We start from the raw sequence: 25,911 nt of genomic DNA, 5'->3' as shown, positions 1-25,911 counted from the left end.
TGGCTTATAAGAAATCATAAATAAAATAGAGGACAAATCCAGACTAAAAAAATAATCAATAATATTGATAAGAAACTCTGGAACAATTTGATGAATCTATACAAATTAGATAAGGTGAACGAACCAATGGTGGAGAAAGTGCGAAATGGAAGAAGATACTGCCATTAGTCCTGCTCAAATGCTAGACCAAGACGAGACTTAGACAGTCTTGGTCTTGGTCTTGCGCCAGTGCACCTGGTCTTGGTCTTGGTCTTGGTATTGCGCTCCCGGTCTTGGTCTTGGTCTTGCAGCAAGAATCTTGCAAGTCTGCAGTTGCCCATTAGCCTATTGCATATCTTAGAACAACGTAACAAAGAGGTACATTTTGAGGTTGAATATCATAGCCATAGTATAAAGACTAGCCAAATTAATAAATATTCAAACAACTGACACCGGGTGGGGTTTGAACCCATGATCCTAGTGATACCTGCCTATGTTCTAACTAAAGATAAAACTACCTCTTAAAACCCACAAAATTTCATTTGCATATCTCAACCGGTTTTAGAGCAGTAAATAAATCGTCAGTTTGTAAGAAAAATTTCAACACCCCCTATTTGGGAAACGAAGCATTTATAAAGTAAACGTTTATGAAGCAAACTGTCATTACTTTTTCGTGCAGAATTACCCATTAAAGTTTGCCATACTTATTTAAAAACATCTTGTATTGATGAAAAACATGCCTAGTTAAAAAAGTACGGAGCTTTTTTATTATCCAATATAAGTGAATGAATAAAAAAACATAATGCTAAGAAAATATGAGGCTATAGTTGAGTTTTAATTTCAGTATGCTATTGCATGCTTGAATAATTAGTTAGCATAATGCTAGAATATTCCACAGAGTGAGAAAAAACATAGTTTGATTGGTACACCCGGTATACAATGACAATAATTGACCTGTCTAGCAACAATATTATTACAGGAATATTTATAAAGAATAAGACAACATATAAAAAAAATCACTTAAATCAGACAACAGGTTTAGAAAATTTGGGATATTAAAAATGACCCGTTTTTAAGGTGGTGTGTTAAATTGTTTGAAGAAGTGTATATCGTTAAAATAATAGGTATTTCGGTATTTTGTTTACACGATATCCGGCATTATCTGTAGTTACTTTTAAATACCAATACTTTTAAATAATAGCCGCGCTGTTTCGGCAAATTTTGTTTAGCCGAGTGACCTCATAACACAGCATAGCCAATATATAATAAGTAGTCTTAAATATGTATACCGATACGATTTCTGGTGTTTGGATTCCTAGAAAACTAATAATGAAAAGAATTATTACTTATATACTTATTAAGTATATTTTCTATCAGCTGCTAAGGCGATTTACATTATAATAATGACCTCTGAGTACATGTCAAATGTGTCAAATCCAATTTTTTTTGACAATTTTTTTGTTTCTCATAGAGTATCGAAGAATATAGCCGAACTCAATACTCCCTAAAACGACCCTTAATTCTAACTGCAAGACGCAAGAGTCTCGCAGGCTTAGTCTTGTTCTTGCTCAAGTCTTGCACGGTAAGTCTTGGTCTTGGTCTTGCTAAAATTAGGCGGTCTTGGTCTTGCGAAAACGCAAAAACAAGACCAAGACTGCAAGACCAAGACTGATTTTGGGCAACACTAACTACCATACACATACTATGACATTACAATTTGCTGTGACTACAAGTGATGTATGTCAGGAATTCACTGGCCAACTGAGGTTTGAACCAGAAGAGATCCTAAAACTACCCATAAGAAAACGGACCTTAATTGACGTCACAGAACTTATAGGAGTTTAAGGGAAAAAAACAAAGTATTATACAAAGGACTTACGACCAAATTCCAGAGACTAACGAGTCTCCTCTAATTTAAGAAGAAGAAGAAGAACTTCATAGAGTGGGATGCTATGCGGAAAGTAAATGTTACGTGTTTGGATTTAGTTTCATTTAGCTTGATGCGTCATTTCTTGAGCCATATTTGAAAATTATTCAGATTAAGTTGTAAATTTCTGGAAGCACGAGTTGAATCTTCGTGTGAAACCAATATAGCAGTGTCATCTGCATAGGTTACCACAGTTGATTCTTCAGTAGTGGATATATCTGCAGTATACAATTACTACAGTAAAGGACAGTGGCAGATCTACTGTGGTGTGGGGAATGGGGAAATTCCCCTTATCTTCTTAAAAAGCGAATCTATTTTTATTATTGTAAAATCTGTGCTTTTTGTTCATATGAGATATGCCACGAAACAAATACGAAATCAGAGGCTGAAGCATTTTTTAACATATATATTTGAGGAAAAATTTGAATGTGTATCGACCAAATGTGACCTCGAAGGAATCATGGCAGGAACAGACAGTACAAAAATAGATTCTCCAGTAAATTATATAGAGAAAGCGAAAATTAAGTAGTATTACGGAAACTTGTAAGTGTTTGAAACCATCAGTAAGTAACTAACACAATAAACAGATCTTACGAGAGAGGTTAAAATACTATAAAAGCTTGTACCCCAGGGTAGTTAACTAACTGTTTCATTGTAACTATCTTTTTTTGTATAATTAATGTATATAATTATACACCTCACTCCAAATGATAAAAAGTGTGTAATATAAGATTGTAAAAGATTACAAATTAATATTTTGTATTAAAAACTAATAAAGGTATTAAAATCATGTCAGTAAACCATTACAACAGAAAACAATAGTATTAGATATGTATCTCCGCCATTTATTATGAACTAGGTAAACATTGATTAGAAAAAATGTCTTAATTGAACCGAGATTATCTACAATTACTATGTTATCTTCATACCGATATAAAAAAAATTTAACAGAAAAAAATAATGAATAGGTATATTCTTAAAAAATATTTATGTAGAATATTTTAAAAAGCATAGACACATGTGATATGAAATTGAATAAATTGTTCATAGATAAAAGCAAAATTTAACGTGGTTTGACTTGTTGCCATTTGAATTTAACGCGATATTAACCTTCGATAAGATGCTGGCTGAAAGTGATACAACGTGTGAAATATATGACTTTATTGGCTCTAAAATACTAAATTAAACAGTATAATATAGGATATAACATAACTAAAATATAGAATAAGTCCGTTACACTTTGAACTGTTAAAATTGGATAAGCGGCGATACACAGAAGCACTTCGGCGGTATTGTGCTGACGACTCTTTCTTGGCGACTGCCTTTGTGCCTTTATCGTATGAGAATATGTATGTGGATATATCGGTATAAAAATACCACGTTGCCACGTCATAAGAAAGGGCAAAAATAAACTAGAAGAGGGCATAATAGTAGATTATACCACGAGTCAATAATGATGGCTATTATTCCCGAGGAATATTTACGAACCGAGCCGCGTTAGCGGCGAGGGAGTAACATTCCGAGGGAATGAGAGCCATTATTGCGAGTAGTATACTCTACTTTATCTACGACAAATTAATTAATTTAAGATTTTTAATGAACAACTTTATTTGTTAAAAACATTAAAATTAGTAATAGTACAATTAATAAACTGAATTGGTTGAGAATCATCATTAACTTTAGTAGAGTTTTTAATACAAATATTTACATAAGATATTAAGGTAGATGCTGTTGCTGTAGCTAGTTCTACAATTTCTGGTGGTGTACAATTAAAAGATTCTTCATTTTCGTCCATCTCAACACAAACTGTCAAATATACTATTCGTTTGACAGTGACACTTTTTGAGGTTCATTATTTTGTTTCCGTGGTGAATTTTGTGATTGTTGTGCCAGAGGGATTAATAGCTATTAATCCCGCATTATTAATCCCTAAGGGATTATTATATGGCATTATATTGCAAACACCACAAGTATAATACATATATTATGTATCAGTCGTAGATAAACACCATTAATATTGATTCCATATGCTACCCAATTTGTAGTTTTGAAGATATCTTCTCATCCTCATCAGTAGCATTACAGCTCTTTATGAGCCAAAGCCTTCTTCAGAACGATCCTCCATTCGCCCCTGTCTCTGGCAACTCTTCTATATTATGTTCTAATTCCGTCTAATGTTCTAAGACGACTTCTAGGCTAGATTAACTAGCTTGAACGATATTGCGTTGCCTTGACGAACTCCTCTCTTAATGGGAATACGATTTATATTTTCGTCTAATTGTACTATTACAGTTACGTTTTTATTTATATTATGTGTTAGTTACCTATATCTCGAATATATACTACAACAACTTGTTCTATGGTCTACGTACATCTAAGTATGTAGATACTGCCAAAACAGTCTACGAAGACAAGAAATACCCGTAGTTGGTATTCATTGGTCTGATGTACTATCTTGGTAGATGGTCTGATGTACTATAGTATAATATCCTTTGTGGAAGCCACCTTGTTCTACCGGTTGGTAATTATCAATTTTGAGGGTCAACCAGTTGTTATTAGTACTCATAAATACTTAACTGAGCAATAATATAGGTATTATAATTATTTAAGTCACATTTGCTACTTTTTTTGTGTATAGGTATTACTAGACTCCTGTTCCAATGTTTCGGGATTTTTGCACTATTGGACATCTATTGTTGGTACGATATTCAAAACTCGATTTTAGAGGACGTAAAGGAGTCTTTAAAAACACCTACAATGTTGGCAAAAAATGACTGGATGAACCAACAAATTCTAGACCTGATGGAAGTTCGACGAAAATACAAAAATAGAAATATTATCAAATACATACCGTGAAATTAACAAACTCATAAAAAGAAAAATTAAACAGGCCAAAGAATCCTGGCTCGAGAATTCATGTAAAGAAATAGAAGACCTCCAAAAAAAGCATGATATATTGCATGAATAATTTCAACCTCCACAAGAAACTTAAATATACCCCCGGAATTAGAAAACAGAAAAATGCTCACGTACCGCAGACGGAAAAATTTGTGATCACGAACAACAGTGCAAAGAATGTGAGAGACACATCAGTGATCTTTTTGACGATGTTTCAGAAATTGCTCCAAATACTGCCTGTGACAACCAATTAGACAGAGGTCCCAGTATACTGAAGTCAGAAGTCATAAAAGCAATACAACAAGCCAAAAACAATAAAGCACCTGGACCAGATCAAATCCCTGTTGAGCTACTTAAACTTTTAGGTGAGGAAAACATTACCTACCTACTTGACTACTTTCTTCAACAAAATTTACAACGAAGGAAAAATACCAGATGATTGGTTAGAGTCACTGTTTATAACATTACCAAAGAAAAGCAGGCCCACCAAATGTAGCGATTTTAGACTAATCAGTTTGATGAGTCACACACTTAAGATACTTTTACGTATTATACAAAACCGAGTATTCCTTCTGTGCGAAACTAGAATGGGTAATAAGCAATTTGGATTTAGAAATGGTCTAGGAACTAGAGAAGCACTATTTTGTATGCGCGTTCTCTTACAAAAAAGTTGTGAATTCCGAAAGAAAGTTTATGTTTGTTTCATCGACTTCGAGAAGGCATTCGACCGAGTACAACGTGATACACTTTTCGATTGCCTGCGGGCAGCAGGACTTGACCACTACGATATAAGACTGCTGAAATACTTATATTACAATCAAGTAGCCTCTATCCAAATTGGAGACAGTCGTACTGAAAAACTACTGATAAAACGTGGAGTACGAAAAGGTTGTGTTTTATCACCCACCCTTTTTAATCTGTACTCTGAAGAAATCTTTAGGGAGGCTTTGGATGACATACAAGAGGGAGTAAGACTAGGCAGAGAAGTAATCAACAATATTAGATACGCTGACGATACAGCCATTCTTGCTGAAAATTTACAAGATCTTCAGACACTACTAAATCTAGTCAGTGAAGCAAGCTATCGGAGAGGCCTTAAAATCAACATTTCAAAAACAAAGTGGATGGCAGTTGGAAAGATTAATATAGATCAAGGTCAGCTTTCTCCTGATGGAGAGAAGTTAGAACGGGTGAATCATTTCAAGTACCTTGGCAGCTGGTTAAATGTAAATTGTGACTCTGATGAAGAGATAATAACTAGGATCGAAATATCACGGAAGGCTTTTATGACCTGGAAACCAGTTTTATGTAACAGAAACCTGTCGATGAATATTCGAAAGAAGGTCCTGAAATGTTATGTGTGGTCTATCTTATTGTATGGTTGTGACACATGGACGTTAAAAACCACAATGCTAAACCGAATAGAAGCATTCGAATTGTGGTGCTATCGACGAATCCTAAAGATAACGTGGGTTTTGCACACTTCCAATGAAGATGTTCTTCAAATGATGAATTCAGAACGTCTGCTCATAAGCATCATAAAGAGGAGAAAATAGGAGAAAATAAATACCATCTCCTTTGCCTTATAATACAAGGAAAAGTGGAGCGAAAGAGATGGATTGGTCGAAAAAAACTTTCATGGCTGCGTAATATTAGACAATGGTGTGGCTGCACAGTAGAAGAATTATTTCGCGCAGCAGCCGATAGAGAGGTTTCAGGAAATTGTAAACATGATGACGGCCAACGTCTGAATACAGACACGGCACCTAAAGAAGAAGAGACATCTATTAAATAACTCGGTTAATATTGAGATTGTTACTGTCTTGCTTGTTTCCAAAAGCTCGGAAATTATACGATCGTGTCTTGAGGATTTCTTAAGTTTGTGCTCTTTCTGTTTAAAATCCCTCTATGTTTGATATAGTAGTTCTGATCCCACGAATTTATTTTTCTCTGACGTTCTCTTTTGTTGGTTTAATAGGCTGGCTTTGCGAATAGTATAAGGATCTGTAGAACTATTCAACTATCTTTATGATGTTACATTTTTTGTCCTTTGCTTCCTCATTATTTGTCTCTTTTGATATACCCAGATTTTCTGATTTTCTGAATACCCAGAGTTGGTGTTAAACATTTTAAACCAGTGTTGCTATGACTTGCTCTATTAAGTTCTCGTTCCATTCTTAAGTCATAGTTATACGTATTCTTGAGTATGGATTCTTCCGCTAGTAGGCACTTCTTCATTTCCACATTAGGTGTTTAGTTTCGTTGCTTATTTTGTCTTTTTTAGTTTTTGTTAACTTTCATACCCTTAGTCCGGCTTGAAGAGAGTTTTACTAATGTTTTTTAACTTCGTAAATTTGTCCTGATTATGTGGAGGATCTGATTCGAACTAACTTGCTAAAACCTTTCGAAATTCTTCTCCTTTGTTCTTAATTTGAAAACATCTATCGTGGTACATTCAGGAATGTAGTAATTTTTCATTTTGAAGTAAAATACTACATGAATGGAACTGCTATTTTTAAAAGGTTGTCGGAGTCACTTTGTTGGCTAATTCGTAGTCGATATTTTAACACAATGGAGTATTCAAGGTCATTTTTTTTATTTTGTTACACAGTGGTGATCATATTTAAGCTACGATGACACTTTTATAAAATGAAAAAATGGCAATCAGATAAAGTTGGTGGTATATTACTCACGTTGCTTTGTATGCAAATTCTTTGTTTTTAATATAAACTTCACGCTCGTGTATTATGAATTTCAAAAATGCAGTTTTTTGTCTTTCTTGTATATTATTAGGTTTGGTTTTGGAAAAGACAAAAATCTCAGTGTGTTAAAGTTAATTATTGTTATAAATGGTACTATAATATATTTATTTTATTATTTTAATTTTTTTTGGTATGCCTTTTATGTATAGTTTTGTCCTCTTCGAATCACTTATTGTCAGTGTTTCAGTATTTTTTTAATGTTGTGCTGTTTAATTTCTTTTATCTTCTGAAATATTTCATTTATAAAGATGTGAATGTGTCACAAAGCATGTGATCTTGCACCAGCTCAGTGGCGTAGCCAGGGAAGGGGCCCAAGGGGGCCGCCCCCCCCCCCGAAATTTATAAAATTTTAAACATTGTAAAAATCATAAAAAAATAAGTTTTACGGGTATTGACTTACGGTTTAGTTGTATTAAATCTTGTACGTAAAACAACGTGCTTCACACATCTTATTTAACAGTGTACACATTCATAAATAAAGAGCTGCAGTTATTATAAAGTAACAGTGTGTCGGTACTGGGTATATTTTCATAATAACTTTGACCATTATGAACAAAATGATGTCTTTGACATACATAGTATCCAAGTATTTGCAAAAAGAGTCGATCGACTTGAGTTCAGCTATGCTCAAGATTGAGTTGGTACAACAAAGATTTTCCGAAATGAGAAAAGAAGGCGACAAAGAGTTCTTACAACTGTATAGAAGAGCTGAAGATATGGGAGAGAAACTTGGTATCAAACCAAAAACCCCGAGAGTCGTAGGCACACAAAGATTTAGATCGAACGTAGAAGCCGACAACCCAGAGGAGTATTACAGGAGATCTATATTTTACCCGTATATTGACGAAATATCATCTTCACTGACCGAAAGATTCACCAGCCACAAAGATGTGTTAATTGGCCTAGACAGTGTACTTCCCTGCAATATGCAATATCCAACAAAGGCAGTTCACTGATCTGGAGCCTGCCTTGGATTTTTACCAATCCGATTTGGTCCACACAAACCGGGACATCATGAATGCGGAGTGGGAGTTATGAAAAAGCCACTGGAAGATTGCCCAGGTTACGCCTAAAACTGCTACTTCAGTGCTAAAGGCTTTGAAGGACGAAGATGATGCTTTTCCTAACATGAAGATTCTGCTTGGTATATTGGCAGTCCTCCCTGTCACAACAGCATCAGTTGAAAGGTAAATTATTATACAATATTTCCTATAAACTTTGATGAGTTTACTTTGAACTATAAATAGTTAATATCGTTCTTTTTAGTTGTTCTAGTAATATGTTTTCTTCATTGTAATTTATTGAAGTTGTAACAATTTTTAATAATACTAGACAGCTTGTCAGTAATATTACTCATTACCTTACTTTAAAGTTCAAAAGATTCCAGCTTTTTTTAATTTTCCAGATCATTTTCAACACTGAAAAGACTGAAGACCTATTTAAGAAATTCAATAGGTGAAGAAAGGCTCACTTCCCTTGCACTCTTATCCATACATCGAGATTTGCAAGTGAAGACAGAAGAAATCATCTGCCAATACACAAGAACTCCAAGAAGGTTGCAGTTGCATTAGTAGGGCACATCTTCATATGTATTACCAATTCAGGATTGTATTCAAAAGTAAACTTGCTAATTTTGTGCACATAATAAATGTTATGAACGGATAAAAAATTGTATTGAGTTTTGAAACCTTTCTATGAACATTACTTGTAATATTTATGGGTTATGATCTGTTAAAATATGAGTATTTTTCAATAAGAAAGTGGTAGAGTATACAGTATGACAGAGCATCAATCAAATTATGACTCAAGGATCATTAACATACAACTTTACATCTTTCCTAAAGTTTTAATCAACAAAATAAAATGTCGTTGATTTTTCCTTTTCGAGAGGAATTGAAAACTATAATAAAGTTATTTGTAACCTAAGATTTTGATGCTTAAATGAGCCCCAAACGCCTATTTCAAGGTCTAATTTTCAAAAATGTATTTTTGGACGATAAAGGGGACCCCCTTTTGCCTCCTAGACCCCCCGGTGGGCCCCCCAAAGCCAATTCCTGGCTACGCCACTGCACCAGCTGATGAATATAGGCTAATACTTTTAAGATAAAAATGATGGTTGTCAGCAAAACAAATATACAACCAATGAACATCAGAGCGTATGGAATAAAGTTACCTACTTAGTAAAGAGTCCACAATATCACCTGTCTGAGAGCCAACGTTGGGATGTACACAAAGAAATAAAACATATCGAAAAAGCCAGAGTGCCTTATATAAACTAAAAAAAAAATCTCATTAGTAGAGAAATTATTAAGTAATAAGAACACTGGCAACGCTGAGAGTAACAGAAATGGATTTTTGGAGAAGAGCTGCAGGAAGATCTAGACAGAAGAGAAAGGATTACCAACGAACGCTTTATAGAAATAATGGGATTTAAATGAAAAATCACGAATAACTTATCAACAAAACAACTTACCTTATTGAGATATATAAAAAGATTGGATGAACAAAGAATACCAAAAGAAATGCTAAAATGGCAATCAGAAGGAAACAGAGCAGGTAGACCGAGAAAAAATTGAAGCGAAGGAATAGACAAAGAGCTAATAGAATGAAACATAGAAGAAGGCCTATAAAACAACACGACAAAGAGAGGATTAGAATTCGAAAAACTGAGGAGAACGTATAAACCGACATGTAGTAGTAGCAGAATTTAAAGACAAAGAAAATAAATTTAAAAATATTCTGGTTGTACTTCCACATTCAAGTTATTTAGACTAATGTAGCTACTATTTATCAGTAGATACATATTCGTATTTTTTTAATATTGCTAACTCAATTCAGAATTATTGAATCCTCCAGCATGGAAATAAAATATATCACTTACGTTAATAACACATGTGCCCAACACTATCATCCATCCCCAACCCCCGTCTGGAGGCTCTACCAAATTTTGTCTCTTCATTTTTTTGAGCACTATCCAACAAAAATAGTCGCGCAAAGCTACACTACCCGATTGACACTGACACTGACACTATTGCTTATACTAAAAAGTATATGCACCAATACAGATTGCATCTCTTATCACTCGAAATTCACGGATCAGCTTACTATCAACTGATGATCTTACTATCAATAGAAAAGTAACCGATCCAGTTCAAATTCCAAGCGAAATAAAGAAACTACTCAATGATAAGCGACAAACTGATAGGTGTCTGGCAACAGGTAAGAACTGATGACCAAGAACTTTGTAATAACGATGTCCTAAAATTTTGGCACAAAATCGATTTGTTTTAATTTTAACAAAAACAAAATAATTTCAAGTTGCCTTTGGAAACAAAAGCTGTCAGTTAACATTTATTTATTTAGAAGTTTTCGCTTAAGATGTAGTATAAATTAGAACTAAGAAAAAGTACTGCAAGCGCCAGTTAACTTGGCGAGACGCTTTGGACAGTGGCTTATGGGTTGATCATCAGTCTCAGTGTCGTTGTGCGTATTCGCTGTCGCCAAGTTAACTGGCGCTTGCAGTATCTACAAATTGGTTGGGAGGGTACTAAAAGCTGAAATCTGTCGAATATTTTAGAATGAAAACAATTCACGCAGAACCATTTATAGAACAAGAACGGAATGCGAGCAGGGAATACTATGACTGAATCTACCAATGTATTTCCAGTCTTACTGTATGGCGCAGAGGCATGGACACTGACGGAAACATTAATGAGAAAGCTGGAAGCATTCGAGATGTGGGTGTATCGACGTATCCTCAAAATATCCTGGACGACCCACATCACCAACGTAGAGGTACTGCGCCGAATGGGAAAACAAAAAGAAATCTCTTTCACAATTAAGAAACGGAAACTTGAATACGTCGGTCATATTATGAGACATGATAAATATCATATACACCAACTGATAATACAGGGTAAAATAGAAAGCAAACGCGGACCCGGAAGAAGAAGACACTCATGACTTCAAAACTTACGCCAATGGTTTGGACTAACATCGATCGAGTTATTCAGAAACACGGCAAACAAAATTAAAATTGCTATGATGATAGCCAATGTCCGCAACGGACAAGGCACATGAAGAAGAAGAAGAATCTACCAAAATGTGGAAGACTACGTGCATTTACTGCACAGATGTCAGAGAGATTGGTGAGAAGAGCAAAAATCCAGCTTGAAATGGAAACTGGAAGATTGGCTTGTCAAGACAGATCTTCTAAAAGTACGATATCATTGGAATTAAGGAGGAATGGTCTTAAGTATCGAAAGAGACGAAATGCCCCAACAAATACTCTGAAGCGCAACTTCTTCAGACCTAATAGGTATTACTCAAGAGATATTCAAAACTGGTCTCTGCAACACCAAATACCCTTTGTTCCCGAAAACGATAATCCTCCAAACTTGCCGTACTTTTTGGGCTTTACTGTCTAGGAAAGTTTATCATGGAGGCTGGGAAGCCCAAGATGAAGAACAATTAAGACGGCGAATTTACAAACAGCTAAGAGAAGTTGATCTATATATCTTTCATAATGAGCATGTTATGAAACGGTCGTAGAAAAAACATAAATAAAATTACAAAATATGTGTTCATATTAAATTTAAAAATTAATAATTGATGGATTCGACCGTTCTTGATGGAAGTTCATTTTATCTCACAATAAAACACTGAAAACTTTTGTTTTCTATACTTCCACAAAATTTATTATATACAACTATGTTACTACAGCTGTTTCGGCAGAGTGCCTTTCTGAAGTGATATGATATAATTTACAATGTGTTTGCCTTTTTAAGTCTCTAACTGAAGAGGTTGAGGAGTGGGGAGCTGTTTGTCTCTAGTTGGCCATTCAGAATTATATCTGTATTTTTCAGTTTATTAATTTCCATAGATTCTAAAAAAGATAGCTTAAGGCCTTTATTTTGGATATGCAGAATTTGAAACTTTTCATTGAAAGAATGATTATGATCTAGAAGGTGAAGTGCGTATGTAGAAGTGTCTGTTTTTCTATTGTTGAAAGCCCTTTTGTGTTCTGCTATCCGTTTGTCAAAAGTTTGTGGTGACTGTCCGAAAACGTACATCGGTCAAACTGGCAGAACTTTCGACAAACGGATAGCAGAACACAAAAGGGCTTTCAACAATAGAAAAACAGACACTTCTACATACGCACTTCACCTTCTAGATCATAATCATTCTTTCAATGAAGAGTTTCAAATTCTGCATATCCAAAATAAAGGCCTTAAGCTATCTTTTTTAGAATCTATTGAAATTAATAAACTGAAAAATTCAGATATAATTCTGAATGACCAACTCGAGACAAACAGCTCCCCACTCCTCAACCTCTTCAGTTAGAGACTTAAAAAGGCAAACACATTGTAAATTATATCATATCACTTGAGAAAGGCACTCTGCCGAAACAGCTGTAGTCACATAGTTGTAAATAATAAATTTTGTGGAAGTATAGAAAACAAAAGTTTTCAGTGTTTTATTGTGAGTTAAAAATTAATGATTAAAAACATTAATTTATTTTACATCTTTTAATAATTCTTCAAAATTTGGTGAATAATATTGGTTACAGCACTTCTCAGTAATTCTTTCAGATGCTGGTTAGTTAATAGTGATGTTTGAATTTTGCGAATTTTAAAGAGGAATAAAATGATTCACATAAGTACGTTTTTCCGAAGAGGAAATGATTTGACGGGCAGCATTTTTTAATTCAGGATACTTCGATTCTGATACAAATTTCGAAAATTCTATCTTCGCTGTCGACTTATATTTTAATTATAGATCTTGCTCTTCTGGCATCTCTATTAATTCTAGTTTTCCAGATGTTTTTGGGTCATAATTATATTGGAAATGGAAAACTCACCTTCAATATATTCATTTCAAATAGATCAGAAAAAAACAAGAGACGATTTAAAATATTTCAAGGATTGAAATCTATTTTGGAATTCTTAATTATTGTTATACCTAGATAATATTATAGTCGAGTGTTCAAGAGCAAGCAGAAGTAATAATAGTCCAGAGAAATAAGGTTTTTATCGGGACACTTGAACAACCAGGTTGAAAATGGGTTTTTTGGGTACTATATTATACCTAATACATTATACATGCAAAAATGCCCGTCACAGTTCGGACGAGAATTTTAGTTATTAACAAATAAGAGTAAAAAACGGCAGTTTTTTCGTTTAAATCGCTACAGGTAAAAATAGGGTAATTAAATATCTTATTATATTATATTATATATTTATAGTATTCTTCTTTTAGTAGATGAGCCAAGGTTTAAAACGGCAGTTTTTTAATTTTGTTCCGATTATTTGTTGCTTCGGAAATTGCAAAATAAAACTAAAATTTCGAAAATAGAACATTTGCTATAACTTTCGCGAAAATTACCTTAAGACTTTTATATTTCACACAAAGTTGAGTCAAACAGTCCATATAATGCACAAACAATTTTAAAATTTTAAAATTTTGAAATTCCAATGGTTCATTGGTTCAAACTCTATGGTTCATTCCACCAGCATACGGCTGTTTTGGATTATCGCGACAACGAATATTTCAGTGTGCAACATAAGAAGTACGAAAGTAAATGGCTCTAGTAATTATTCCAATAAACAGCAATGTAATTTGCAATTTATTTTCGTTCTTCATATTTTGTACAATAAAATATTCGTTGTCGAAATAATCCAACACAGTCGTATATTCGTGGAATAGGGTATACAGTCAATATTAACAAAGCCATTCAAATTGTTTACAAGCCAAAAATGACCCTAATTTAGTAAAATGTTTTCGGAATGATAAAAATGACTTTTTGATGATTTTTTTTTAAATATATACTTTGAAAATATGACTTTTTTCTTTCACGCGGTTTTCACAGAATTGCTATATCATTATTATTTTCTGAACAATAACATTGCGAAAAAAAGCTCATTGGGATAAATAAATTGAATAAAATTTAAACTAATTGACGAATAGTCTTAAAAATTTTTGTGCATTATATGGACTATTTGACTCAACTTTTCATGCAATGTGAAAGTCTTAAGGTCATTTTCACAAAAGTTATAGCAAATTTTAATTTTCGAAATTTTAGATTTATTTTGCAATTTCCGAAGCAACAAATGATCGGACCGAAATTCAAAAACTACAATTTTAAACCTTGGCTCATCTACTAAAAGAAGAATAGTGTAAATAAGATATTTAATTACCCTATCCCGTAGCGATTTAAACGAAAATACTGCCATTTTTGATCCTTATTTGTTAATAACTAAAATTCTCGTCCGAACTCTGACGGGCATTTTTGTATTTATAATGTACAGTGGAACCTCGATTATCCGTCAGGGCACCGGACCAAGAGTATGACGGATAATAGAAAAGACGGTTAACAGAACATTAAAAAAAAAACGAAAAATTCATAGTACAACTCTCAAATTTTTTTTTTGTATGTCGGTTCGCTAAACTCAGACACAACTGGCTGGCTAGTGATTTAAGTAGGTAATTTTTTTGTTTTTGGCCAATTTTGTCAAAATTGACAAAATTACTAATTATTTAGTAAAATTACTAAAATCACTAGCCAGTTGTGTCTGAGTTTAGCGAACCGCCATATGTTTTGTTTAAAAATATAAAAGGTATTTGTGTTTGTACAGTCAAATCAATTTGGATAAAATCCAGTGGAAATCTTTGTTTGTTTTACTGTTGCTTCACATTCACATCATACAATCTACTTTATTGGCTTCTTCATCTCGAGTACCTACTTACTCGAGAATACCACTCGATGAATTATTGCATTTGTGATGCAGCTTTTCTAGTTTCTTTACGTAAATTCCAAGTCTGTGTTAGCTTCTCAATCTGTTTCATCCGTCTCTGTTGCCATTTCATCGATCATCTGTCACCAATCGATAGCCGTTTGCCTGCTTATCACAAATTAACGATTCGTTTGACTTATCGCAATGCTCAAACAAAATAAATTGATGACTCAATTTTTGCTTATGTAGGCAATACAACTTATGTACGGACCCTGACAGTTAATGGAGAGACGGATAATCGAGGTTCTACTGTATTAGGTATATATGTTACAGTTCAAGTTGATTATCCAGTTGGAGTTGACTCCAACTAGTTGGAGTCAACTCTAACGGCTGGTTTCAGTAAAAGTTGATTATAAATATAAAATGAAGATTTATATTCAACATTTACTAGTAAAAGTAGACTCCAACTAGGAAAAGTATACTCTTCCCAATACCATTTAGTAAAAGTTGATTCTGATTCACACAAACAGCCGATTCTAGAAATTAAATGTTACTGAATATGTTCAAATTAGTCTAGGCTGTATCGTCGCCCCCGTTAGGTAAATTACTCCGATTCGAATTTTTTGCACAAACTTACTCAAAAAGAGGTCCTTATAACAAATCTACTGGGTGCCAGGCAGTACCTTGATCGATAAATTGTTTAAACAATTTTTTTTAGACAAATTCACAAAAATAATTTTTTCACTTCGAACAATTTTTTTTAGATCATTTGGGTTATTCTGAGCAAAAAAGGTATTTTGTGATTTTTCTCTAAAATTGATTGTTGTCGAGTTATACGCGATTTAAAATTTGAAAAATGCGAAAATAGCCATTTTCAAGGCTTAATAACTCGGTTAAAATCCATTATTATGAAAGTCAGAAAGTGACCAAATCAAAGTTTATAGCCCCCTCTACAAGATCCAGCAGAAATTTTTGTCACTATTTTATTACTAAGCTTTATCTTTAATTATTAACAATGCGCGCTAAGTGCGTATTAGGCGGCCGTCAATGGTGAGTGCTAAAGAGGTGCACCATTCCAGCCGTCCAATGGTGAATCTCACTCGCACTCACATTGACGGCCGCCTCAATACACGGTTAGTGCTCATTGTTGATAATTAAAAATAATATCTTATTAATGAAATAATGACAAACATTTCTTCAGGATCTTATAGAGGTAGTTTTAATCTTTGATTTTTTTTAGTTTCTGTCTTTCATAATATATAATATCGTATGGCATTTTTGCCTTTCGGACAGTTCCGGCGCCAATTACATCTTTAACCCTGTTTCAAGTAACTAGTGTCGATGTACACTAACCCAGGGGGACCGACTGCTTAACGTGCTCTCCGAGGCACGGTGAGACGGCACCTGTCATTATTGAAAATGAAAATGGTTTGTCTTTAGCAGGGCTCGAACCCACGTGCACTGGCGTATGAGGCCAGCGATTATCCCGTTACTCCACGGCCGCTCGGTCGACTTTCACAATAATTATCTTTAACCGAGTTATTAAACCTTGAAAATGGTTATTTTGGCGTTTTTCAAATTTTAAGTCGCTAATAACTCGACAACAGTCAATTTTAGAGAAAAAAAGGCCCAACGGATTTAAAAAAAAATTTGTACGAAGTGAAAAAATTATGTATTTTTGCGAATTTGTTTAAAATCATTGTTTATCGCCAAACTTCACTAAAATCATTCATTATTGTACTCATTTGCCCTCATTTTCGGCAGTAAAGTAACACTTTGTTGTATTGAAAGAAGAATGTTACTTTACCTGCCGCGATAATTAATCAAATTAACCGAGATTGAATGTAAGTGGTCAATGGCAGCAATCGATTATTTATTTGAGTGAAATTAAAATTTATTTACTTTAATTATTAAAAATATTGTACAAAATTTATCTTATTATTAATAAAATTTATGTCAAAAAGTAAAATTCTGTAGTGTTTCGCAATTATATTCATACAAAATAAATCAAAACTTTACAGATTTAGTAATTAGGTAGGTATACAATATTGATAACTATCGATTAAACATCAAAACCGGCCATCATGCAAAAGTCATCTGTCATTACTGTCGTACGAATTTTTTATTTCGTCTAAAATTAAAAAAAATTCCTCAAAGTTGTCAAAGACGATACAATTTTGTACGCACCACCTCAATATTCTTTATCGAACGCATCTGTTCCTCTGCTCGTAATATCAGACTCGTTCGATAAAGAGTCACTTTACTGACTGACTTTACTGAAATTGGTTAAACAATTTTTCGACCGCGGTACCGCGTGACACCCTGTGTATTTGTTATAAGGATTGTTATACGGATGTATTTCTTTGAGTAAGTTTGTGCAAAAAATCGAATCAGAATAATTTACCTAACGGGGGCGACGTTACAGACTATACTAATAAGTAGTTGAAACGGTCAAAACAAAGAAACGCACACTCACCAAAAATGCACTTGAGATTCTCGTATAATCAACATTTACTGAATCGATCCAGGAAGAGTCAACTCCAACTAGTAAAAGTTGATTTAAATTTTTAAAATCAACTTTTACTGTTCGTTTCAGTTGAAGTTGACTCCAACTAGTTGGAGTCAACTCTAACTGAGAATCAACTTGAACTGTAACATATACATAGTACCCAAAAACCCATTTGCAACCTAGCTGGTCAAGTGTTCCGAACATGGTATATTTTTGCCATATTTCCCTGGCGTATAAGCACCATTACTTACACTTATATAGATACAGCTTTTTAGTTGAATTTTACATTTTTTTGGTTGAAAAACGATACAGCAAATATAAATGATATTGGCCCTTTTAGCAGCAATCCAGAGATTTATCTAGGTATATAAGAATTTTTACAACTGTCGCCGCCTTCCTTCTTTCAGCCAACGTCTCCAGTCCTTTCTTTCTTTCTTGAGTTCTGACATTCTCCATCTCCAAGGTCTCGTCTTTCCAGGGCCTCGTCCACTTCATCCCTTCATGATCTTCGGGGTCTACCTCTTCTTCTCTTTCCTATTGGGCTCCAATCCGTAATCTTTTATTATATTCACCCGATATGCTCTTCCAGGGCCGCGTTTAGGTCAATTGACGCCCTAGGCAATTCTCTAGAAGCCGCCCTTCAAGCATGTACCATTTTTGCCAAAATAAAATAAAAAAATCTGCAAGCAGATTTTTTTATTTAAATAAGAATACATAAAAATTGACATTCGAGTTCGATCACATCAGATTTCTTTCTTGATTTTTCTTTGGAAAAATCATCTATAATGTCATCATAATTTATCGCCTTTGTTACGTCACTTTCTATGGACAAAATCGAAAAATTGTTAAAACGTTCTTGCGTCATACTTGATCGGAAATTATTTACATGACTATTTTAAATTCTTGACATTTTCGAAAATTACCTTTCAGCGGACACGTTGGTTGGCAACTGGGAGGCACAAATAAATGCGCAAAGCAATATCAAAATTAGGGAAAATATCTTTCAATCCTCTCTTCTTTAAATATTTAGATATGTCAATTATTGGTGATTAGTGCAGTCAGTAAGGGTATTTGGCTCCGACTTCCATCCTATTGCATCAATTTACTTGATATCTTCACTGTAAGTAGGGAATAGCTCAAGAAACAAAGTCTACGCTATATCCTATGACGCTTTTAACTTAGGGGTGGTTCCCACCCGTTGTCGGAGGTGGAAATTTTTTTTTATCAAACTAATACCGGAAGTGGCATGAGAACCTAATTCTAAGCAATAACTGCCATTAAAAATTTGCCATTTTCATTGAAAAATGACACTTTTCGGAGACTGCTTTTTTGGGAATACCATAAAAATTGTGCATCTAATGAAAAAAACTATATAATAAAACATTTTTGTAGTTTATGAAAAATCAGAGAAATTCATTTTTTCATAAATCTTCTAGTTTTAATAAAAAAAGAGATGATAGTCGGTGAAAAAAGATTTTTTTTTGGTGCATGCTCAAATCGGTGTATTCAACTTAAAATAACAGAAATTGTCGATTTTATAGGGGTATCGAATCCCTTTTGTAGTGCTTGAAAAGAACTTTAAAACGAGAACTGTTAAATAAATGTCGGTTACATTCAAACTAAGCGAGATATGGTGCAAAAAACTAATGACTAATGTATTTTAAGGAAAAATGAGAAGTATATTTAACCCCTCATCCACCAGAATTAAATGCATCGTTTTTCTTCTAGAATACCTTCTATTATAGTATTATTTCTATATTCAAAAAGTTGGACGGGTTTAAAATGAATGGTTTTTGAAAAGAATAAGATCAAATTATAGAGTGCATTTTTAAATTTTCTTAAAAATCTTCCTTTTTCTCCATGTAATTCGAAAGTGATAAGAGATACGTAAAAAAATACCTTTCAAAAATGTAGGTTTTCTTTTAGATAACAATTTGATTTTTCTTTCATTACTGTATCTCATTATCATTTTCGAGTTACATGGAGAAAAATGAAGATTTAAAAAAAATTAAAAATGCTGTCTATAATTTGATCCTATTTTTTTTTTCAGAATCCATTCATTTTAAACCCGTCCAACTTGTTGAACATAGAAATAACACTATAGTAAAAGGTATTGTAGAAGCAAAACGATGCATTCAAATCTGGTGGATGAGGGGTTAAAATATACATACTTCGCATTTTATCTTAAAATAAATTAGTCATCCTTTATTGTTGCACCATATCTCCCATTAGTTTGAATGTAATCGAAATTTAACAGTGCGGTCGTTTTTTCAGGCAGTAATTACAAAAGATATTGATAGTATTATACCCTTAGAATCGACCATTTCTCTGTTATTAAGTTGAACACACCCATTTGAGCAGGCACAAAAAAAATTCATTTCACCTACCATATCTCTTTTTATGTTATCACTAGAAGACTTATGAAGGAACGAATCTCTTTGATTTTTCATAAGCTACAAAAATGTTTTATATAGTTTTTTTCGTTAGATGCATAATTTTTAAAGTATTCGTAAAAAAACCGTTCGAAAAGGTGACATTTTTCAATGAAAATGGCAAATTTTCAACCACAAATAACCCAAAAGGATTCAGTTTAAAAAAAATTATAGATCAGTGCGCCCGCCGCCTTTGCTGTGCTGCCGACGACGGCCCAATAATCCCTAAAGGACATCGCACACATCTTATGGAAAATATAATGTCACTCAAATTCAATAAAATTTATACGAATAGATTCGTTTTAAATTAACGGTCAAATCTTATCATTGCGCCAACTCTTAATTATGATTAATTACGGCGCAAATTGCAATTAAAGTTTATCGAAATCACATTTTTGGAGTCAGTAAAACTGTCAGTTACAATTACTATTGCTCTGGGTGCTATTCAAAAGAGCATAAACCCCGCTGGGCCTAAGCGGATTAGTGAAACTAATCCGCTGATTTATGGAGTACTGACAATTTGGGTATTATAAAATATTTTTTCTCTCTCTAACTTATGTACGTATCCATTTGATTTCAGATTTATTTATATCAATTTCTGCTCTTATTATTGAAAATATGGAGTTGGCGCAATGATAAGATTTGACCGTTAATTTAAAACGAATCTATTCGTATAAATTTTATTGAATTTGAGTGACATTATATTTTCCATAAGATGTGTGCGATGTCCTTTACGACTTCTGTCCTTTTTGAATGAATAGTGTTAAGAAAATGCAATTTGTTTTCTAGAAATGAATGCCCACTTATATTCCATTAATGGATGTACGATGTACTTAAATGTTATTCGATTTTAATTTTTATATACAAATATTTGTTGTACAGTATTTTTGCCGCCCTCTCATAATTCGCCGCCCTAGGCAACTGCCTATATTGCCTAATGGATAAAGCAGCCCTGTGCTCTTCTCACGTGTCACATGTCCATACAAATTAAACGTTTTTCTTCAATGAAGCTTTCAAGGCAGCTTGTTCTGCTTCCATTCTTAGTTTTAGCTCTTCATATCTAATGCGATCATTCTTGTCACTCTGCACTCTGCAGCTTTTCATGAACTCGATTTCAGTTTCTGTAATTTTGGACCTTATATTGATTTATTGTCAGCAATTTTCACGACATTTTGAAACACGTACAAGAACAATAATAATTTTTTAAAATATAATAAACCAAAATTAAAAAGGCACAGTTTGTTGTGCCTTTAGCCTTTAGCCAAAGGCCAGGGCCAAATAAAATGCAATGTTGAATTTAGAGACAAAGAAGATATATTTAAAAATATGGTTGTTGGACTTCCACATTAGCAAAGTTGTTTAGAACAATGTGGCTGTGGCTACTGTTTATCAGTAGATTGTAGTAAAAACAATACAAATAATAATTTCTTTTAGGCACGATAAATTGTTCATACTCTAATCGTATTTTTTTAATAGTAGCAATGATTGAATACTCGTGAATATAAATAATAAAATATATCACTTACGTTAATGAGAGCGGCGCCAAACACCACCATCCACCCCCAACCCCCGTCGGGGGGCGCCACCGAATTTTGTCTCTCCATTTTTTAGCACTACAAAACAAAAAATAATAGTCGCGCAAAGCTACACTACCCGATTAACACTGACACTGATCCTATTGCTTATTTATACTGGAAAGTATATGGACCGATACAGATGGCATCTCTTATCACTCGAAATTCACGGATAAGCTCACTATCAGCTGATGATCTTACTGTCATAGCAACGTTTTTGTGGTATTCGAAAAAATATATAAAATCGCGCTGCCGCGACTTGGGCGATTCACAGCGAGATTTTCCTTGAGAAACTTTATAAATACTAACATACACTGTTTATAACGTGGGCACACGTATCGCTTGTGCGCCTCAGTGGCGGCACTCTGGCTATTATTAAGCTGGAATGGGAAATACGGGTAAAATGCGAGTAGTTTATATGCGACAGGTAATCGACATTCGATTGCCAATAATAGACTAAGAGCCGTATAGGAAAAATTTGCTAACCGTTTAGGGGGTCCGGACAAATAATCCCCGACAAAGAATCCCCACAAATTATCCCTGGACAAAAAATCCCCGGACCAAAAATCCCCACAAATAATCCCGGGACAAATAATGCCCGGACAAAAAATCCCCAAGAAATATTTGCTGCCGAATAGTTCTCTAAAAGTTTTCCTGTGAATGCAATCGACGGAAATGTTTTTCAGCCTCGGTGCATGAGAGTTATAGCAATCGCCATGAAACCAGTTTTCGGCATGAAAATAATTAATGATTAGCAATTAAAATTAAGCATGAATTGTAATTTCGATTACCTAATTTAGAATTCCAATTGTGAGTTTTTTCAAAAATCGTGGAAGATATGGGGAATAATCTAAGGCTGTGGGAATCATGTAATTATTTGCTTAAATTTTTTGCTCACTCTGCTTTGAATAACTCTGTTCGAAACATTGTCTATTCGTGATGAATTATGTTCGTGCCGAAAACTGATTTCATGGCGATTGCTATAACTCTCATGCACTGAGGCTGAAAAACATTTGCATCGATTGCATTCACGGGAAAACTTTTAGAGAACTATTCGCCAGCAAATATTTCTTGGTGATTTTTTGTCCGGGATTTATTGTGGGGATATTTTGTCCAAAAAAATTTGTGGGGATTTTTTGTCCGGGGTTTTTTGTGGGGATTTTTTATCCGGGGATTATTTGTGGGGATTTTTTGTCTGGGGAGTTTTTGTCCAGGGATAATTTGTGGGAATTTTTGTCCGGGATTATTTGTCCGGGGATAATTTGTCCTAGCTTCCATTTTTAGGCACCATAAGAGTCTATAACTTAAAATAGTAGCACTAAAAGAAAACGTATGAGCACTATTCCGTCAATTTTCAGGGGCACATGCGTCGACGGTCCTTAAGAGTTTTGTAAACTAGTTGGCCTTACAATTATTTTGTCCGCAAAACACAATACATGACCACAGTTGTACGGCCCAAAATCATCTCAACAAATGGCACGCAAATTGAATAAGTGTATACCTATAAATATTTGTGCCGCGAAGTTAAATTTAACTATCTATCTAATCAGGCCTATACATCCATCCTTGGATATCGGCCTCCACTTCCTTCTTCCATGCCTCTCTATATTGGGCAATTGGCATCCATTTTGACCCAGTGTGTTTCTTCAGGCCATCTGACCATCGCATCTGTGGCCTTCCTCTTTTTCGTTTGTGGTTCCACGGTGTCCAATGTATAATCATCTTAGTCCATCTTTCATCCTTCTGTCGTAGGGTGTGTCCGGCAAACTTCCATTTTAGCTTTGCTACTTGGGTTGAGATATCTTTCGGGATCGATTTCTTTCCTATTTGTTATAGGTATTTAGTAGTTTTATAGCTCTTTCCATTTCATGGAGGCTTATGTTTGGACCAGTCGATATATTTTTGACTTGAATTTCTGTTCTTTCGTCATCAAACAGTTCCTCAATATATTACATCCACCTCTCCAGTTTGTCTTGTTCATTGACTATATTTCCTTATTTATCAAGTAAATTACTTGCAGTTTACCTATCGGTTTTAATTTTTGAGGCAGTAGCTCTAAATAGTTGTTTTGAGCTGCATCCAAACCATTCTCTCAGAATCTTCAGCCATGAAATTCGTCTTCTTCCGATGCTTCTTCTGCCATCTATATTTCCTTGCATTATGAGTCGCAGAATGCCCTACTTCTCGCCCCGCATCATATGTCCGAGATACTGTAGTTTTCTTTCTTTAATTGTAAGTTCAACTTCCTTCTCTTTACCTATTCTTCTCAGTACTTCGTTGTTCGTAACTCTATCTACCCAGGAAACCACACAAAGTCCACATTTCAAAGGCGTTAAGTCGTGTCATTGTCTCTACATTTAACATCCATGATTCCACTCCATAGTAGAGTACACTGTATACGTAACATTTTGTTAGGCGTACTTTAAGAGCTAATGTTAAATCTTTGCTACATAGGACCTTTTTCATTTTCATAAAATTAGAACGTGCTTTTTCGATCCTGACTTTGATTTCTGCAGTGTAGTCATTATTTTCGGTTCTAGGTCAATTGCTCGAAATCAATTGGTCGAAATCAATAATTGCTCAAAAATCAATTGCTCGCCATGAAAATTGCTCGAAATACAAATTGCTAAAAATATATCTAAAATATTTATTCACAATAATAATAATAATAATGTTTATTTAGTTTCAAAATAATAGAACGGAAATACACTTAACAGTTCAATACATATAAATAAATATAAACATAGATATAAATATAAATAATATGAGTAAAATATAAATATATAAATGAATCTATCATGAATATACTGTACAAGTTATAAGCAAATAAATAAACACAAAAGAAATTCCCTGAAGAACCAAAGGTTGTGCACAGGGATTATTCACATTTATTTAGCTCTAATTAAGTGTTCACAATATTTTATGAAATAGACCAATCAACAAAGTAAAAATAAAAACCCAGAAAAAGTTTTGCCCTATTTGAATAATCATAATAATTACAAAAATATTGCATCCAGAGTTTCAGTTTCCTCATACTTAAGAAATCTGCTAAAAATTGTTTTGACAAAACTAAATGAGTTTATTTTTCTGATATAAGTTTTATACATGTCTGGTAAACAATTAAATATTTTGGGTACGAAGTATGTATAATTATGTTTCCCAATAGATTTTTGTGCATTAGAAATTTTAACATAGTCGTGATGTTTCCTTCTAGTGCTATAAGAATGATCCAAAGATTTTAATATATGTTTATTCTTGTATGTGAATAAAATTATGTTTAATTGATACAACTTTCTAATACTCAATACGCCGGCTTCTCGGTAAAGTAGTTCTGACGGGTATAGATTTGACTTGCTTAGCATTATTTTCAGAAATCTTCGTTGCAGTATTTCAAGTTTCGTTAAATGCGAAGCATGTGTACCACCCCATGCCAAAATGGCATATCTAATACGAGATTCAATCAATGAATAATAAACAGTTTTTAAGTAAGGCAAATTTAGAATATTGCTGAGATAACGAAATTTATATAATAACATTCTTAAAGTTCTGCACACCGTATCTATGTGGACATCCCATCTTAAGTGACAGTCAATATACACACCTAAATATTTTATATTGTTTTTTCTACTTATTTTTATATGTGTATTATTATTTCTTATATCTAATTCCGTGAAAGCAGGTAAATTATTTTTATAAATTGAAAACGGTATGAAATAAGTTTTGTCAAAATTAACAGTAAGCAATCTTTCATTCAGCCGTTCTAGTACCCTAACAGTTTCTCTTTCTGCTAAAATTTTTAGTTCGTCCCAAGAATTACTGGTGTAGAGAATAACTGTATCGTCAGCAAAACAGATAATCTTGCCATAATGCAAAATAATAATACATACCCAATAAAGAAACAATGGTAATGGGTAAGCATGTTAATGGTTATTTAATGATTTTAGTCTTTGCCGAATAGTGGAGTCACTGAAGGTTTTCACCTCCGATTTCGTTGAACTTTTATCGATTTTCATGAAAATGGGTGAGTAGTTAGAAGATACTTCAAGGAACAAAGGTGACATGATGCCAACTTGCGCTTTTCCCCTGGGGGTGGATGC

The 25,911-nt window shown here is 33.8% G+C and overlaps 1 protein-coding gene across 2 annotated transcripts in view; it reads right to left on the bottom strand.

The window, feature by feature from the left end:
- LOC114326515 (monocarboxylate transporter 9) overlaps nucleotides 1-22,140 on the bottom strand; it is a 209,475-nt gene extending 187,335 nt beyond the window's left edge. Inside the window, exon 1 of one of the 2 annotated variants that reach the window (XM_028274905.2) lies at nucleotides 21,767-22,140. In XM_028274905.2, the coding sequence (XP_028130706.1) occupies nucleotides 21,767-21,844 (78 nt within the window). In that variant the 5' untranslated portion in view covers nucleotides 21,845-22,140. Of the gene's footprint in view, nucleotides 1-10,447; nucleotides 10,541-21,766 lie in introns of those variants that run through there. The other variant, XM_028274906.2, reaches the window with a different exon arrangement.
- Nucleotides 22,141-25,911: the final 3,771 nt, after the last annotated feature.

This window comes from Diabrotica virgifera, chromosome 2 (assembly GCF_917563875.1).
Source record: "Diabrotica virgifera virgifera chromosome 2, PGI_DIABVI_V3a".
In the NCBI taxonomy this organism is placed as follows: domain Eukaryota; kingdom Metazoa; phylum Arthropoda; class Insecta; order Coleoptera; family Chrysomelidae; genus Diabrotica; species Diabrotica virgifera.
The sequence above is the reverse complement of the archived record's forward strand: the minus strand, read 5'-3'. Positions and strand labels throughout refer to the sequence as shown.